The sequence below is a fragment of the Aquila chrysaetos genome, chromosome 23 (assembly GCF_900496995.4).
Source record: "Aquila chrysaetos chrysaetos chromosome 23, bAquChr1.4, whole genome shotgun sequence".
NCBI lineage: Eukaryota > Metazoa > Chordata > Aves > Accipitriformes > Accipitridae > Aquila > Aquila chrysaetos.
In genome coordinates, this window is record NC_044026.1 from 11,855,463 (window position 1) to 11,873,985 (window position 18,523).

Consider the following 18,523-nt stretch of genomic DNA (forward strand, 5'->3'; position numbering starts at 1 on the left):
CCCTGCACATGGCTGTATTCTGCCTCACAAAGTACAGAACAGTGAAAAATCCAGCTGTGTTCTTTCAGCCTGAAAGCTGTTACCTGCTTCCTCTGACGACATGTCCTCAGTGGTCCTTCATCCTGGGGACTGGCACGTGGAGGGAGCTGCACTAACCCAACTAAGCATCCTGGGATCTCACAGGCGGGATGAAAAAAATTGTATATTGCGGGATCAGCATGTCATAAAAGACATTTCTTCTCAGAGTCTCACAGCAAAGATGCAGTAATTTTAAATATATGTGTAAAAGAGTAGAGATCAGAATTATAAAATACATTTCTTCATACAGACTAGAGTAAGTTTCCATTCGAGCTACACAGTGGCATTGTCTTAAAAGTAGTTGAGTGTTTGAAATGGTACACATGTACGGTTCCAAGAAAGAAAGACGGTCTGAATGTGTTTCAAGAATACGCAACAGATTTTTGGAGGATTATTGAGATTTCTGAATCAAAATGTAGCTGAAGAGAATAATAAAAAACTCTGTAACTTCAGAGCCCAATTTCAGACACTGGTTAGCTGGCCCAGAGCGTGTATGTGCCCTGACATCTAGTGGAGCGGTGAGCATGTGAGACAGGTCCATGATGCAATCGGAAGGGAAAGTTGGGTGCCCAAGTTACACAGCGGAGAGGCAGCAGGATGCCACCCTACACATCCATGCGGGGAGCTCAGGGAGGACACACTAGTTTGTGTCCTGAGACAGTATGTCTGTAGTCATGCAGCAGTGCTTAAGCAAACAGCTTCTCTTGTATATCATTATTCTGTGGAGACAGCTCAGGTGTCTGCGTCACTTGTGATACCAGATCACTAAGAGCCAGATCCACAAAACCGAAGCTTCTCAGTGCAGAGCTGCCTGAGGGGCCTGACCCATGAAGTCCAGCAACTCTTGCTGCAGTTCACCACCAGGGAACTGGCCTCTTTGCTGGAGAACTGGCGAAAGGAGCAATTCTCAAACTCTATTGTCAACGCAAGCATTTTGCATAAACAGCCTTCAGCTGTCACAGCAGCTTGGCTGCAGGCATAAGTTTCTGTATGCCAGGGATGCCCTGTGGGGAGCAACCTCCAAAGGTCAGAAAAACAAGAGGGGCCCATAACGCCTTGAAATGCAGTAGCATGACCCTTTGCCAAGTGTCCTAACTTGGCTAGGAGGAAATGCAGAAGAGAAGAGTGCTGCTTGAACTCCTGTTTTTCAACCTAGCTGATGGGTGTCCTTTCTTTTGAAACATAAGTTTTTTACAAATGCTCCAGAAGCAGTAGTAGTATGGTTGGTTTACCAGAGGAATTTAGCAGTCACCTGTAGCATTAGACAACAGATTAACAAGGATTTTACAGAGACAGTGTGAATACTCACCAGTGTGTGCAAGGGTCTTTCTACAAAAGGGTTATCTCCACATTCCCTGGCTTGGGATCTCTGTGGCTGCTAAAAAGTACTGTGGAATAATTGCCTCACCTGGCTTTGGCATTACTGCAGTTACTATTTAATGAGTACTTTATTGTACACGCTCTCTTTAAAAGTTCTTGCTGCCAAAGGCAAATGTGCTATGGCTTGAGAGTTTGCTTTTGTGAGGTGACTGACTGACACCTAGTGTTTAAAATCTACTCACATTAAAAAAAAAAAAAAAAAAAAAAGTACATAAAAACAACCAGAAAGGGTTATTTTTATTGAGGAGAGCTCCCAGTTGTTCTAAAGTACCACCCCATCAGCAATGCTCCAATTTGAGGGCTGAGGTGCCCTAGAAAAGTAGCATTTAAAGAGATCACAGGATTTACTGGGTTACAAAATCAATAATCACCATGGCCTGATAATCACCAGGTTTTCACTAATTTAATCACCTGAAGTGTGCTGCCTGTACCCCAGACCTTCCTGTGCTGGTACAACTAACCCATGGCTCTAGAGCTGGGAGGGAAGTGACCTGTCACTCACCAGTGGGGTGGCCCTGGCCCCTCCGTGCTCCCAGAAAGCCCAGCAGTGTCCCATTTTCCACTGCTGGGAAAGTGGTTTCCTTACCACTTTTAATACAAGTCCCTGTGCAAGTGTCGTGGTTTAACCCCAGCCAGCAACTAAGCACCGCGCAGCTGCTCACTCACTGCGCCCCACCCAGTGGGATGGGGGAGAAAATCGGGAAAAGAAGTGAAACTTGTGGGTTGAGATAAGAACAGTTTAATAGAACAGGAAAGAAGAAACTAATAATGATAATGATAACACTAATGAAATGACAACAGCAATAATGAAAGGATTGGAATGTACAAATGATACACAGTGCAATTGCTCACCACTCGCTGATCGACACCCAGTTAGTCCCCGAGCGGCGATCCCCCACCCCCACTCCCCCCAGTTTATATACTGGGCATGATGTCCCATGGTATGGAATACCCCATTGGCCAGTTTGGGTCAGCTGCCCTGGCTGTGTCCTGTGCCAGCTTCTTGTGCCCCTCCAGCTTTCCCACTGGCTGGGCATGAGAAGCTGAAAAATCCTTGACTTTAGACTAAACACTACTTAGCAACAACTGAAAACATCAGTGTGTTATCAACATTCTTCACACACTGAACTCAAAACATAGCACCGTACCAGCTACTAGGAAGACAATTAACTCTATCCCAGCTGAAAACAGGATAGCTAGGAATATGGCAGGATGTGAACAACATAAATTCCCCAAAGAGGTTATCCTGAAGCCTCTTAATTTCAAATTACCAGGACTAACCTTCTCACCAGGCACAGACTTTCCCTTTAAGATACACTGTCTTCAATCTAAAGGAATCCAAAATATATGCTACATATGGGACAGGTATTCTGCTATTTTACTCTTTATTGGTTTTCATGAAGAAAAAAATTGAGAGATGTATGGATGCAAATAATTTAGAGTTTTTATATAACCCTGAATACCTCATACTTCACAGACTCTTCAGTCAAGTAGGGAAGGTTTACAATGCATCAAAGCTGACTACATTCACAATATAATGAATATATGTTACTGTAAATTCTCCTCAGCCTGCTGAAAGTGGGCACAATTTTGCTTGTGTCTATCTCTTTCTATAGTTGCCAGATGTTGGAACAGTCCATGGTATATGCATCACTATTTCTTTTTATTAAATGTCCAAAAGGGATCAGGGATAAATCTTTCCCATCCTGTGTGTTTTAAATAAAACATTTTGTTCTATAAAAAACACCCTGGATTCAAGATGCTACTGAAATTATGTAAGTGGATAAATTCCCCTCGCCATACTATCACTGGAAGTCCAGGCAAATAAAGTTTCCCCACATTACCATAGTGAAGATGAACTGGGTGACTTTAGGAAGCCACCCAGTTCTGAGGTTTTCTGCATTTAGATGTTAGCTGAGCAGCACGCCTTGCTGTTCTCCTGAAGACAGAGGTCATACACTTGGTTTCAACATCAGCAGTGAACCCACTAGTCCCTTGAGTTGGGAAACACATACGATGCCTTAGCAGTTCCTCCCACTGCTCTAAAAATCTGGGTGTAGTTGATGAGTCAAAAGGCTGACGTAGACCAGTGGTCCATTTTCTCTCTAATAGTGCCAGTAGCAGGTGCCTAGGGGAGAAACGAAGAAAAGGACAGATGTGTTCTCCTTGTGTCTTGCAATTTATGAGTGGAGCACCACATGAGCCAGAAGAGTTGACTTTGTAATTAGCAAGTCTTTGACAGGTATTTTTTCATGGTTTTGTCCAGTTTCCTTTTGAAGCCATGTACATTTTCAACATCCTGTGGCAAGCAGCTCTATAGTTTAAAAATTGGAAAAAGGTTTCCCCACATAGTAGCCTATTGCACAAAAATCAAGGATGAAATGAGTATCTGTTAGCTATTGTGGTCTAGAATATTTACATAATCACAGCATTTCTCATTTTCTCCATTGGTAAAAAAAAAAAAAAAAAAAAAAAAAAGACATCCAGAAGCCAAAACAAGCTTTAAAATACAATTGTTTTTCATCTATATGAATGCAAAGTGGCAGCTTGCTGGATCCAAAATAATTCTGTGAGGTAATGAAAACATAATAATATTGTTGTATGGTCTGGAATTCTAATTCTTTTCATTCTTTTCCTCCACTTCCATCTCTTCTTTCCTTCCTTGTTAATGTCTTGCTTTGCCTATGTATTATACATGTATTTTTTTTATCCTTACATGTTTTGGATTTACTGCAGCTAGATAAGTATGGCTGTGGTTTTTAGAAGCTTTTACAAAATCAGAGGATTGTAATAGGAAAGATGAGTAAAGCTATGGTAGTTTGACTCAAAGGTGTTGACTGCTTCGCTGGGTCTATGTCACACTAAATATTTTCCTGAACTAAATACCAAAATCATATTCTCTAACTGTTTGTCCAATGTTTAAGGGTTTGATCTCCTGCCAGTTTTCAGGAGAACTAGAAGCATGGTGACAGGCTTCATATGCAATTAGCATTCAAAGCTGTGACCTGGATTTTTTTCTGAGATTACCGAAAGTATGCTGATATGTATATTCTGATGAGATGCAGTAATACAACTCTTAGTGCAACCCAGTGCTGCAGCAGCCACCAAAGCATTTTCATCTTCTCAATGTCATCTTTATCTTTAGAGTTACTGTGTAGGAGCCATCTGGCTCCTTTAGATATAAGTAGATCAAGTTGCAGCGGTCAGCTAGCATTGGCTATTCAAATGCCAGCAGATAACGTGTACAGCTGTAATGGAGAAATACAGGCAGCATGCTAAGAACCGTATACTTGGCCCTGAGGAATATTTGTGCCTTTTTCCATACAGACATTTCCTTGACCATGTTCCTTCCACATGCATACACACACCCCACGCACACTCACACGCTCTTTATCTGTTTGATACATTTCACTTTGGTGAAACTTATAACTGTGTACAATTACATGTACGTTAAATACTTGCATCCTCCAGCCTCTCCACTTGATAGTGAGAAGAATAAAACTGTGAACTTGGACTTCAACCCAAACACTGCAGCCCAAGTTTCTCTGCCCTTGCTCTTGATCAAGGCTGTTTCTGATTAAAATTGCTGTTGCTGGCTCAATAATGTTGGTCTGAAACATGACGAGATATGAACTGTGACTTCTTTAACAGTGCTGGAAAAACTCCCAAATCCAAAGGCTACACCTGCCAAGCTGTTCTTTGGCCAGAATATCTGCTTTCACCTGGGCAGGGAGAGCCAGAAAAACTAGGTCAAGAAAAGCATGTTTTGCCAATGTAAGCATCTAATCTGAGTCTGATCATCTAAGGTCTAACGAGAAAGAGATGGGCATCTCCAGATGGGAGAGTCATCCTGTCTTGGACACCTGTTCTAGGTTGAAATGATATATTCGCTGGATGTCTTCTCTCAAAATCCCAGGGCTCTGGCCAGCTCTGTTTCATTAGACACCCAACCGTAAGGAAAGTAAAATTAGGGGAGATGGATCCTGTCCCTAACAAAGGCCATGTTTTCAAGATAGAGAGGGAAGTGGACTTCTTTAATTATATCAGTGCAGTTAAATCTGCAGACCTGCCCTGAGTTAAACCAGTTTGAAAACTTGAGGACTATTTCTCATTAAAAGTTGGTTGTGTGTACGGTAGGTGGCAGCAATGGACAACCCGACCAGCCTTCGTGCGGAGTCCCAAGTCTGAGGGTTGCTTTGCCGATTCCCTTCGTCCTCTTGCAATCCTCCTCCTTTCAAAGCAAAGAGAAGGGGCTGTTGTGCCTTCAGAAGCTACAGTAAGGTACGCCTGATATCTGCATTAGTCACTGATGTTCAGGAAGAAACGCTGAATAATACTCCTAGCCCTAAGTCCCTGTGTGTTATATGTACTTGGCAGAAGTGGGGACTTGGAGTTGGAAGCCTAAAAATAGCTAGTCATGATATCTCACAGGGTTTTACAATCCAGACAAAGGGATTTTGACTCCAGAGTCCTCTGCACATGCGAAAGTGGAGAGGAAGAGCAATCTCTCTATGTGCAATGCACTGCCCAGTGTCTCATCAGGTTGTGCCACTTCAATACCAGAAGGTAAAATCTTCTACACAGGGACTTCATTCACAGATAAGATGAAGGCAAGCGCTTCATTCACAGGAGCAAGCCAGATGAGCTGAGTAAGATTTTCATAGCATCCTAGAATAGTTTGGGTTGGAAGGGACCTTTAAAGGTAATCTAGTCTAATCCCCCTGCAGTGAGCAGGGACATCTTCAACTAGATCAGGTTGCTCAGAGCCCCGTTCAACCTGATCTTGAATGTTTCCAGGGATGGGGCATCTACCACCTCTCTGGGAAACCTGTTCCAGTGCTTTACCACTCTCACCATAAAAAATTTCTTCCTTAAATCAAATACAAATCTACCCTCTTTTTGTTTAAAACCATTACCCCTTGTCCTATCGCATCAGGACCTACTAAAAACTTTGTCCCCAATGTTCTTATAAGCCCCCGTTAAGTATTGAAAGGTTGCAATAAGGTCTCCCCAGAGCCTTCTCTTCTCCAGGCTGAACAACCCCAATTCTCTCAGCCTTTCTTCATAAGAAACGTGTTCCAGCCCTCTGAACATTTTTGTGCCCTCCTCTGGACCTGCTCCAACAGATCCATGTCTTTCTTGTGCTGAGGACCCCAGAGCTGGATGCAGTACTGCAGGTGGGGTCTCACCAGAGCAGAGTAGAGGGGGAGAATCACCTCCCTCGACCTGCTGGCCACACTGCTGTTGATGCAGCCCAGGGTACGGTTGGCTTTCTGGGCTGTGAGCACACATTGCCGGCTCATGTCCAGCTTTTCATCCACCAGTACCCCTGAGTCCTTCTCCACAGGGCTGCTCTCAATCCCTTCATCCCCCAGTCTGTATTGATACCGGGGGTTGCCCCAACCCAAATGCAGGACCTTGCACTTGGCCTTGTTGAACCTCATGACGTTCATATTGGCCCACTTCTCGAGCTTGTCCAGGTCCCTCTGCATGGCATCCCGTCCCTCAGGTGTGTCAACCGCACCACTCAGCTTGGTGTTGTCTGCAAACTTGCAGAGTATTTTGTATGTACTTAAGTGTTTATTGTCATACTGAGGATAGTACAGTTTTGTTTTCAGATAAGTACATTTCTTTGTGTATATATTGCACATTAATCCACTATTGGAGAACAGGTCTAGGATAGGTTTAGAATAATCTTATTTTAAGGAAAAATTATATGATTTTATAAACAAATTGGTCAAGTGTTTCTTGGAAGGGTCCAGATGCTGATTTTTTTTTATTATCAAATTTGCACTTTAGGATTAGTTTTCCATACAACTGATATTATAATATTTTGTTTTATGTTGTGTGTCTCTGGAGGTTGCCATGTGCATATGGGCAAACTGTGTGTATTGACTGAAACTGAGGCCTCTCGTAAGCAAAGCAATTTTAATCTAAAAGAATTATTCTATTTTCAGGTAAAATAATTGGATTTCTTTAATCTATAGGTTCTCTGTCTTATTTTAAATCCTGGCACTGGTTTTGGGCTTCAAGCGCTGCAAGCCAAAACTATATAAAATATATTTTAAGGAACGATATAATGTTCACTGTGACCTGATTTCACTATATGAAGTCTGGATTCCAGATGTATTTGGCCAATGTGTGGTACTTCTCTACCCCACTCAGCTCACATATGTTCTGATTGTTTCATTATATCAGTTCTATATCCTCACCAAGAAAGGAATTTGTAAGTTCATGACACTTGTTTTCTAAATGCCTCCTGTAATGATTTTTAACTGAAGTAGTAATTCTTCCCCAACTTCCTGAGAAAACGTCTGGACCATGGCTGATGGGATAGACTGCCTTGTCTACCCACAGAGACTGTGTTTGACCATCCAGGAAAAAAATGAATATGTTGATTGCGGGTTTTCCCAGCTGCATTCAAGACAGAGAAGGCGACGTTATAAGAGTTGTCATTACTGAAACCTGATTCAGTCCCTGATATCTATCATTCATCTTCTCCCTGATGATTTGTATAGGCATCAGGCTGACAGGTATGGAGGGAAGAGCACTGATGTTCAAAGGTAAGGCCACCCTTACCTTCTGTAAAAAATACAATGCAACAGGAAAGCTAACACTACCTAGTAAAGTCGATTGTTTTTTCCTGAAGGTCATGAACGTGATCTTATGGCAAAGTCAGTGATAGTCCTTTTGTTGTTCAGGCATTTCCAGCTTGGGCTCTTGGGACGTTACCAGCCATTCTTAGTATTAAAGTAGAAAGAGTGCAGTCTTCTCCACTGTGGTGAGGGAGACATTTCACCAAAAAAAGCATATTCAGGTGAATCAAAACTCTGCACAGACGTGTATCTTATAAACTGAATGTTTCAAAAGCACAAAAAAAAATTTTATATTGTCCTCTACAATAATACAAAAGACGTTATTTCAAGTGTAATCAAATATTTCCTTCAACCAATATTATTTTGAACATGGAGAAATTTTACCAGTAACAAAACCAAGAATTTTTTAGATAGCTTCCAAACCCTCCAGAAAATTAGGTCTATCATTTATTTGTATTTCCTGCCTGCAAAAAAAATCTACAGAAACATCTTCCTTGCAAAATCAAGGCCCTATATTCCTTTTCTTGTAGTCAAATAAATACTGTCTTAACTAACAGTTAAAAGATTCTGTCCTGGTTGTGTACCTCAAAATGAACTGGCATGACTCACCACCTTATGGAAACGGCAAGAAAGATTTCTTTAAAAGGACAGGGAAAAATAAATAGCAATAGTTGATCAGTTCTGAATTTTAACTTCTCTGAGTTATACTTATTTAAACAATCACAACACAGCCAAAACCTTTGTTTTCTTTACCTTGTCTAAAGTTTTCTCCTTTTACTAACTGCAAAGGAATAAGTCCATCACATTAAAAGACCTTATGTCTTCACACATGACTCTTCTTTCTGGTTGATGTCTGCTTATACAATGCAGAATTTTTAAATTTTTTTTGAGCTTTAGAGAACCCTTGTGAGCTTCTGCTGCTGTTTCCAGAAACATTCATTGCTTCGACCATTTCTCATGACCACTTCAATCAGATGTTGAATAGGTAGTATGAGATTTGTATGAACAGTCAGTATTCAACGGCATTGATCTATTAGTACTTGGAAGCTGTTGCAGCATTATGAAACACTAACTCTAATTCCATTTTAACCCAAGTGGACCTCAATATTAGATCATGTTGTCTAAGGTGCTGTAATTTTACTGGGCTGAAGATCAGTAGTAGTTAGAGACAAACTGCAAGACACTGCTTTGCCTTTGTGATCCAAAGTTCATTTTAAGAGTTGTATAATGTCAGAGCTCAAAATACTTCAAATTATTGGGCTCAGACAAACTCCAGTATCAGCCATTCTTAGATCTGTCAGAATATTGTCCACCTAACAGACGGGTAAGTCTCGCATGCAGATAAAAAAAGCATATCATCCCTACAGGTCTTCTAATCCAGATTCCTTCAAACATTTCTGTTGTTGAATGCTCTCATCTCCGTTCTCTTCTGGTATTCCCATAGTAACCTCTGAGTGCATCTCCATTTGCATTGACATTTGTTTCTGTTGGATAAAAGTTACATTATGAACAACATCTGCATTCAATGGTATTACAAATTCTGAATATTGTACAAGCATGCTACTTATTCGGCGTATCTGGGATTAGTACAGATTACTAACCCTGTCATGTAACTGGAATACAGAGACAGTATGAGTTACTCTCTCAATCTAAAAGTTGCTCACAGACAGATTTGTTTAGTTGTTCCCAAGCCATAATTTTGTTGCTTGTCACCCTCCAGGATGATATGACTATGTACCTAAGGTTTATGTCAAAGTCACAGTCTAGCTTTCAGGGGTTATATTTATTTGTTGGATAAAACAGATTACCTCAGCACCATTCTCCACAGTCTTCTTAACTCTTACAGTATGTCCAAAGCCAATGTCTTTGCTATTTCAGGTGTCAGCAATATTTGAGATACTGATATGTTCCATATGTTTTATTCAATTTATCTTTCCCAGAAGTGCCATCAACAGTCATCTCAGCCACTTGTTGTAATCATCTAGACAGTAATTACACAGCTATGCTGAGGTCTTCCTGTCAAAGGTATATTCAGTGTTTGTAACAGTTTGGGGACAGAAAATCTCTTCTTTCTCTGTTAGTGATATTAAATATAATTTTTGTGGTGGTCATTGATTGCTGTGGGTTTTTTATTTATACATTGAATAAAAAGACCCCTAAATAGCAGTGTATGCAGTTCTAGGGTGGAGGGAGATACAGAACGTAAGTTTGATGGTGATGATTTTATCTTTCCATTCTGCTAGTCCATATATCATGGCCACAAGGAGTATTGTTAGTTAATTTGCACACTATTACTGGTGAAAAGGGCACCGAAGGATTTTTGCACAGAAAAGGTGGTAAATATGGCACCTTTGGGGTAAAATTTGGTCAAATAATTTTGGCCAGAAGTGGCATAGAAATGACTTTGAATCTTGAGAATAAGAGACTTGGCTTCAGTCCAGTTCTGGAGCTCTTGGGCTTTTCTTTTCTGAGAAGATGGCTGTAAAGAAGAAGAGGAGCACAGACTGCTCTTGAAAGCCAGCCCAAGGGTTGTGGAATGAACTCCAGGTGCAAGTTCAAAACACTTCAGTCTTGTCATTTGTACTATGATTGTATAATATATGCACATCAGTTTTTCCATAAATTTGTCTTTGAGAAGGTAAAAATAAAACAAAACAACCCATGCCTTTTGCCTCACAATTCAAATAGTGATTCATGAATTGAGGTGGTCCATGGATTCTTTCAGAGTTTGCAATCATGTAGGTATATTTATCCAAAAACCAAAACACAATACTGGAAGGCACACATTTTTCCCCTGGGAGAGAAGATGGCATAACCACTCACATTGGCAATTGTTAGTTACATTGCTGAATGCACTACTAGAAGACATTTCGATATTGCAATGTAAGCACAGTAATAAAGGATGGTAGGGAAAAATTAATAGAAATCCTGCAGAGGCTCTGAACAAATGTTTTGAGTACACAGGACAAGAAAATCCTCATTACAGTTTTCTATCTCAATGACGTTTCCCCCCCCCAAAAGCATAGTATGGGCACACCTGCACCTTCTCATCATGTGTTGCAGGAGAACCAGGTAAGAGGCAATCTTACCATGCCTCCTGGAGCACAGTTCACTGTGTAGCTTCACCAGAGTTATAGAGATCTAGACCACTGCCTGACTAGCACATTTTTTCCTCTAACTCACACAATGACAGACAGTAATAAGAAGCATTGACTATGCCAGCCAAGGAGCTCCATTAATGATAGCCAGACAAATATTGCAAATATTTTTTGTTTTGTTTTGCCCAGTTGACTGAAGACTTATAATTTGCCACAAGATAAGCTAGCATCTGAACTTACGGCACATCAGCTCTTCCAAAGTAAACACCTCTGTATGCAGTTTTATCCCCCAGCAGGTGCACAGTTGGCGTAGCTTATGTTGCATGCATTGTGGAGCCTCCTCTTATTTGCTATAAGAATGTGCACATTTACTACAACATAGACAATGACTTGCAGATCTCCACAAAAACTTTCCCTTTGATAACTTGCCCACATGCTTATACATGTAATATCCCATAACTGACTATTCTGCAGGGAGTCAGGGTGATCGCTTCTCAAAATGTTGCCCCATTGAGTGTGGATATGCTGAAACACTTTGAGGCATGCTAGATATTATACTCCCCTGAGGATTTTCTCCATCCTGTCCACTGAGATCATTGTCCTGTGACCTCCACAAGCATTCTGTTCTCTTCATGCTTCACTACAAACACTGCGCATACCTTTTTTCCAGTTTTTCTTAAAAATGACCTGCTGCTCCAGATGTAATGTACCATTCTGATCGCAAGTAATATCATACCTGTCAATGTAGTGAGAGAAAAAAGACAGACACACACTACCTGGTGGTGAGTCTCATCTGCATCTAACCAAGTTTTGATATTATCTGAAGGATGTGGAACAGGCATAGTTATAACTTCCAGGCATCTATACCTGCAGGAGAGTGATACGGACACATGGCTATTAAATGTCTGCAGGAACAGATCAGTCAATAATGCTGTGTAATAGATAGGCCAATTAGACAGGAATCTACAATTTCTAAAGTCATTCTACCCTTTTTTGTTTCACTGCAGAGATTTTTCTCAACATTTTTCCCAGCTCTTCTTCAGCCTGACTGGTTTTTAGCCTGCTAGAGATATAAAAGCACTGTGTGGATATGCACAAACACATGACTTCCAGGCAAAGCGAGAGCTTGTGGCATGCTACTATGGCTATAGCTAAAAAATTACTCCTATATGTGCTTTTCATAATTAAAAATATTACCTATAAAGTGTGACAATCAAAGAAAGAAACATTGGATGACAGGGAGCAGGCATAACATCGGAAACAACTTTTAACTCATTTGCTGAGCCCTAGCAGAATTCAGGTTTGAGAGTGAGTGTTGTCTGCACAGAACCATGAAAACATTTTGTTTCACCAGAAAGGATTATCTGTTGGGTTTGAGTACTGTGTAAATTTTCCACCAACAAGATCTACCGGCTGAATTGCTCTCTTGAGGCCAGAGTCAATTCTCATTTTTTGACCAGAATATTTTTTTACGTTTAGGTGCAGATGGCTTTCAATTACATGTTTTGTTTGCCCCAGGGGAAATTTTTTATTCTGTTTTTTTATATTAGCTTTCATATCTATAGTTCCTTAAGTCTTTGTTTACTGGAAGATAAAGCACATGATAATTTCTTTTATCCTAATCAGGAATAATATTTAGTCATTAATTAAATAATCAATTTACTTTTGACAGAGCTTCCATTTACATACTGCACCTTCCAAATATTAAGGCATCTTGACTTACCATCCTATCCTGAACTTGCTTATTTTTTCAGTTCAAGAAAGCCTTCTCTCCCATGTCAACAGAAAAGCTACATAGCCAGGCAGAAAAGTAGTGGCATGGAGGCAGTTGGCTGCACTAATTTTAGGTAGGGGTAGGACCACTACTATTACTTTGCTGTACTAATAGTACTAATAGTACAGCAAAACAAATGCCTTCCGTCAGCCTGACTTTCCTTTTTTATTTATTTCTTGTAAACTCTCCAGCTTAGAGTAAAAGACTGCCTTCGGTAATACCCATGGATTGGGAAATTAAATTGGGCAACATGGCAAATGCAGTTCATCTGTGGCATGATTAACATTGGTGGTCCTGGATGCAGAACCTGCAAAAGCATGGGGTAAAGTCACACTGAGAATAGAGAGGCAGCAGTCAGAGTAAGATGAAAAATTGTCATTAATGAAAAAATGTCATTTATAGTGGCAGAAAGACATCTGAGAGTAGGATGTGGGACTGGAGCTCCAGCGACTGTGGTGGGAGCTATGAGATGACAGTGATAGGGCTCAATATCTTACACTAGGTCTTAACAGAACAATAGTCGAAAATGCACAATTAACTGCTTCTTGTAAACATAATTTATCTGAGAGGATCTGTGTTTGATTTTAATCCATTGTATGTTTGTTTACCCTCACCCAGACCTCTGTTCCACCAGAAATTTATACTACCATCCAGGAATGTACACTACCTTCTACATGCACATAGCAGCAAACCTCCAAGGAAAATCAGGAGACAAAATGACGTGAGGCTTAGCAGCATGACATCCACTGTCTTTTCTTAAAAAGAAGAGGGAAGGTAACATTTATAATGTGGGAAAGGGTAGTTCATAACTGGATGAATTATATATTAACTCATAAATATTGCACTATTCCTGAACTGCCACAGATTTAAAGAAACATTTCCTGGAGCTTTTTTAGGGGAAGCAGGGGCTTCTGATTTCAGCACTGTTCCTCCTCCTTTTAGCCCTCAGCCTTGCTGCTGCCTGCATCCAGCACTTTCCCTTGCTTCCTCTGCTCCAGTAGACTCCATCCCCTCCTTTTCCTGGATTTCTGCCCTCATATGCTGGGCATAGCCTGTCGTGCCACTGGATCCTTCCATCCAGCCTTGATTCCTCTGGGTGTCAAACCCTCTGTCCATCTGCTATTGACACTCCTGCTGCTGCCCCAGCTGCTTCTGGATTCCTGCTGTTGCCACCTCCCATCTCCACCCACCATGAGCGCCCTGCCGCTGCCTCCTCACCCCTTCACAGCTGTAACTGGTTTAGAGCAAAATGAAAATAAAAGCTTTTTGTCAAACAAAATATTCTCTTTGACCCAAGAAGAAACATTTGGTTTTCATTATATTTACCTTTTTTAACCGTGCTAGGCATAGTCCTAAAGAAATGCCAGCAATACATATTCATACTGTTCAACAAATACTACTGCTCTGTACCTTGCATTCCTTCCTCCAAAATACCCGAAATACGAAAATACCAATGTCTCTGGTGGATTCAAAAAGGTATTTCTAGCAAATTTTTTTTTTTTGTTTAATACCTAGCTTTAGAACCATAACTAGTTTGGATTGCTTTGAACTAAGTACTTTAAAGAAAAACAGGCAGGAACAGCTCTTAAAATGTTAATAGTTCGAGGCCAGTTAAACAGTGGGTTTAGGATCAGTCTAGATCAAATTCAAAGAACAAAAGAATTGAACAAAAGTTCCAAGTTTGAACCCATCTGTAGTTTAAACCAAGGATACTATGAATTTCCACAAATTTGATATGAAACCAAGAAAAAACTCACAAACTTCTGGGCAGAACTGTGTATGAGAATAACCGTTAGGTTCTGCTAAAACACAAAACTATTATGTATTCACTTTAAGATGAAAAGGGAGTTTTTCCCTTCTTGTCTTTTGAGGTGAGGGCTCAGAAAACATATTCTGAACAAACTCTGGACTGCGTAGTAGAAATTCTTTTGTTTGAGGCAATTGTTCTGCACCATTCTGCTAACCCCGTATCACGTACACACCAGGGAGAAGAGGAAGCAGTGGTCTTTGCATCAGACGAAGCGTAAAGAGGTTTGCTTCTCTTGCTTTCTTACTTCATGAATTTTGGAAAGGAGGAAGAAAAAGAAGCACATATATTCTTTTAGGTAGACTATTTTATGGTGGGTTTTTTTCAGTTGCAAATGCTTAAACTTAGTCACAGATAACAGTACTTTGAAACCAAAACAAGTGGCTTGGTTTGCAAAAAATGCAGAACACCTCTGAATTACTATTAACTTCAAAGCGATCTGTGAATGCTCAGCAGCTCTAAAAATTAGACCAATTATTTCAAGTTTCTATATATGAATAAAGCTGATTAAACATTTCTTTTTTAGCAGAAAGTTTCTACACTAAACAGCTCAGTTCAGTTTAAATTGTGGTTTTTTTCAAGGGCATATGCTAATTCCAATGGAGAATGAATGTGTTTCCCATGAGAAAATTAACAAATTCTTTTCATGTCAAAGGAACATTTCAGAACAAATATTTTAGTTATGTTTTGAATTATGTTATTTCATTTTGATGTTTCAGCTTTTTTAAATGGAGGCTGAAATGCCTCTTAAAAATGCATTCTTAAAGGAATGTCATGTAGAAGCAAACAAAAAGCAGGTCATTGCATTCAATTTTTTCAATTCACTGTGCCTATGAAATTATGTGACTTCCGTGGAGTTACCATGAACCATACTACTAATACCAGGGTTTTTTCTAATCTAGGCAGTATTAAAATGAACTTCATAATATTCGCTTATACATGTTCTCAATTGGAAGCAGACAAAATAATTTGAATGGAATACAAAATAAAATGGACCGAAAACTTTCTCTAGGCATCAAAGGAGACATTTAAAGATGTTTGCCTGAGCATGTGACCCCTCAATGTAATATACTCATAGATTTATTTTATAAAAGCCACCGATCCTCTCCAAGTACAGGAAGGAAGAAGGGAAATTGCTGCGTCACATGAACTTGTGCATATGTGCAGTAGTATGCTCCAGGGGTAAATCAACATGCCGTACTGAACACGTGCAGATATTACAGCTTATATGCAACGTCCGTCTTGTCCGCCACAAAGTTTTCTGACGGGGAGGAAACACGCTGTGCTTGTTCAGCCTCGACAGCAGCTGTAGCGGAAGCTGGGAAGCGGCGGTGTTGAAAACGGTGGAAGGAGAGTTGCAGCTGCTGAGAGCAAAGTTTGGTAGGCTGGAACTAGGACGGGTGACTCCAACTCCATTTCCTTCTTCTGGTGAGAGGCTGGCAGGGAGCGAGTAAATCTACACTCCCCCACCAGGAAAAGCTCTTCTAACTTCCCGTTCCTCCACTGTCTACACATCAGATGTGTCCAGGCTGATGCTAGGCAGATCCCTCTGCAGGCCAACCTACCCTCCTAGGCTCGCTCTGTCTTCAGTGAGAAGAAAGAAGCATCTCCAAAGGGCAATTCAAGACTCTGATGGCCTGAAACACGTTCTCTCCTTCACCACAGCGAGCGTGTGGAGCAGCTAGGTTTTCCTCTCCAAGCATTTCACAAGTGAAATGCTTTCGAAATGAAATGAATGAATCTGGGCCAACAGAGGTGGCAGCTGAGAGGTGGGAGTGGGAAGTGGTGAGGCATCTGATAGAGTAGGCAGGCAACATCCTATAAACCCTATTTATAGGATAAATTACAGAATTTACATTCAATCCACTGCAAAAAATAATAATGCCTGGCCTTGCATTTCCTGTGTCTTCAGATAAATATGTACTTGAAGCTCAATAGATCAAAAAGACATATTCCAAAATACACAGTCTGTTGCATTAAATATTTATCTTGTTCTGTTTTACTACCAATAGTGTTGTACTTTTTTTGCATGTCAACATACAGAGACAATTCTATGTACCAGTTTCTCTCCATAAATATAGCATAACTCCATTATACTACTTCCCCTTTATGTAATCTGACATCAGGAAGCTGCTGCATGCAGAGGCATTTTTCTTGTCACGGAAAGCACAAGTTTCCCTTGTTAGGACACGAATGTTAAAATCTAGTCATAGGAGGTGAAAGAAAATTATTACAAGGTTCTTGTTTAATTTGTGCTGAAGTGAGCTGTAGGGGCCAGAGCACATCTATTTAAAGGAGAGCTAAACCATTTCCTACCTCTGTCAGATAAGAAATTATTACCCCGATGTATTAAAAAAAATGTTAGTCTTTAAGGACTACGTGATTTGCTGAACATTATGACTTTTGTGGATTTCTTCGCTTACTAACTCCAGTTGAAAACACTTGTTGAGATGCTTGGGCTGTCCATTGCAGGGCAGCCAGGGGGGTGTTGTGAGCTTTTCGGCTGCTGACCATTATTGTTTCCTAAAGGATGTCAAGAGTCAGATGTGATTTACCCCAGGAGAACAGCCCTGTGCTAGACTGCCTTAGGACCAAGGAAGTACAGTTCATTAGACCAAAGACTGCCTTTCCCTACAGCACCTAGACCTGTGCGAGCCTCGTGCATGCCAAGGACCTCTAGGTACTGTTGTGGTACAATAATACAGCAAGGACAACAACAAATGTGATAATGAAGTGAATACGTTGAATGGTAATAACACACGTACTGATGTGTTATGAATAGTAAATACATGATAACTTACCATCTTGAATAAACACTGGTTCACTCCATTCACTCCAAATCTTGTTTCTTATGCATGTCTCTTTCTTTACCCTCACTTGTGCTGCACATTTGTTCGCTGGCTTATGAAACGGATACTCATACTTCTCTGCGGTGACATCTACAATCTATCAAGATAGGTTTAGGGGGTTATTTTAGGTGATTTCACATTGCAGTTCAAACAGATATAAATCTAGGGATGTCAAGTACTATTATTTACATCTTTAACCTAGTAGGAACAGATTTTCAGAACAAATGTTTATGTCCAGACACTATCTGACTCTACACTATCTGACTCTTACCTGGCATGTGTTGATACTCAGGATTGAAAATGAAGGAGCCCCTGGAACTGATAAGATGGAAGGAGGTATCGGCTATAGTAGGACAGTTAGAGTTTGAAAACACTTTCATTTTTTATCATACCAAGTGTAGGGCAAATACAGTAACTATGCAACTGTGGTGTGAGTAGTGTGCTATACTTGCTTGTCTGGTAGAATAAAAGCTTGCATTTTTCAGCTGACTGGTGGTGAGGGATGCCCACCATTTTTGTGACTATCTTGAAGTATCTTTAATTGTGCCTATAAAAGAAAGCACATCACTTCAAAAGATCAAGCCTGCACAAGGAGTGTCAGAGTTTAAAACAGAGATCTCTAAACCATTCATCACTTTTGAAAACTGAAGCCAACTTCTGTAAATAAACAATGCTAAGAACTTAAGAAGGAACAAAAAAGAAAGCAGGAGAGGAAACTAACAATAATGGTAGGAAGTTGCAAAGAAGTAGAAAGTATGCACCTCAGACACAGAGGGGCCCAGGATCTTTGCAACTTTGGTGTTAGGAAAGCACGATGAGCTAGTACTGTAAGGCCAACTTTAAGAAAAGGTGATCTCCTGCTCTCCTCATACTGACTGGTGCAGTGAGCGTTTGACCCTGTGTACCAAGCCATTTCTTTCTCCTTCTTCACATTCTTTAAT

The 18,523-nt window shown here is 40.5% G+C and overlaps 1 protein-coding gene across 4 annotated transcripts in view; it reads right to left on the reverse strand.

The window, feature by feature from the left end:
• Nucleotides 1-9,102: 9,102 nt before the first annotated feature.
• Nucleotides 9,103-18,523, reverse strand: part of LOC115334655 (interleukin-5 receptor subunit alpha-like) — a 37,048-nt gene continuing 27,627 nt past the window's right edge. For 2 of the 4 annotated variants that reach the window (XM_041119556.1, XM_041119557.1), the window contains 3 exons: nt 17,535-17,679; nt 13,594-13,681; nt 10,850-12,019 (listed from right to left, as the gene is read on the reverse strand). In XM_041119556.1, the coding sequence (XP_040975490.1) occupies nt 11,746-12,019; nt 13,594-13,681; nt 17,535-17,679 (507 nt within the window). In that variant the 3' untranslated portion in view covers nt 10,850-11,745. Of the gene's footprint in view, nt 9,539-10,849; nt 12,020-13,593; nt 13,682-17,534; nt 17,680-18,523 lie in introns of those variants that run through there. The other 2 variants (XM_029999110.2, XM_041119558.1) reach the window with 2 other exon arrangements.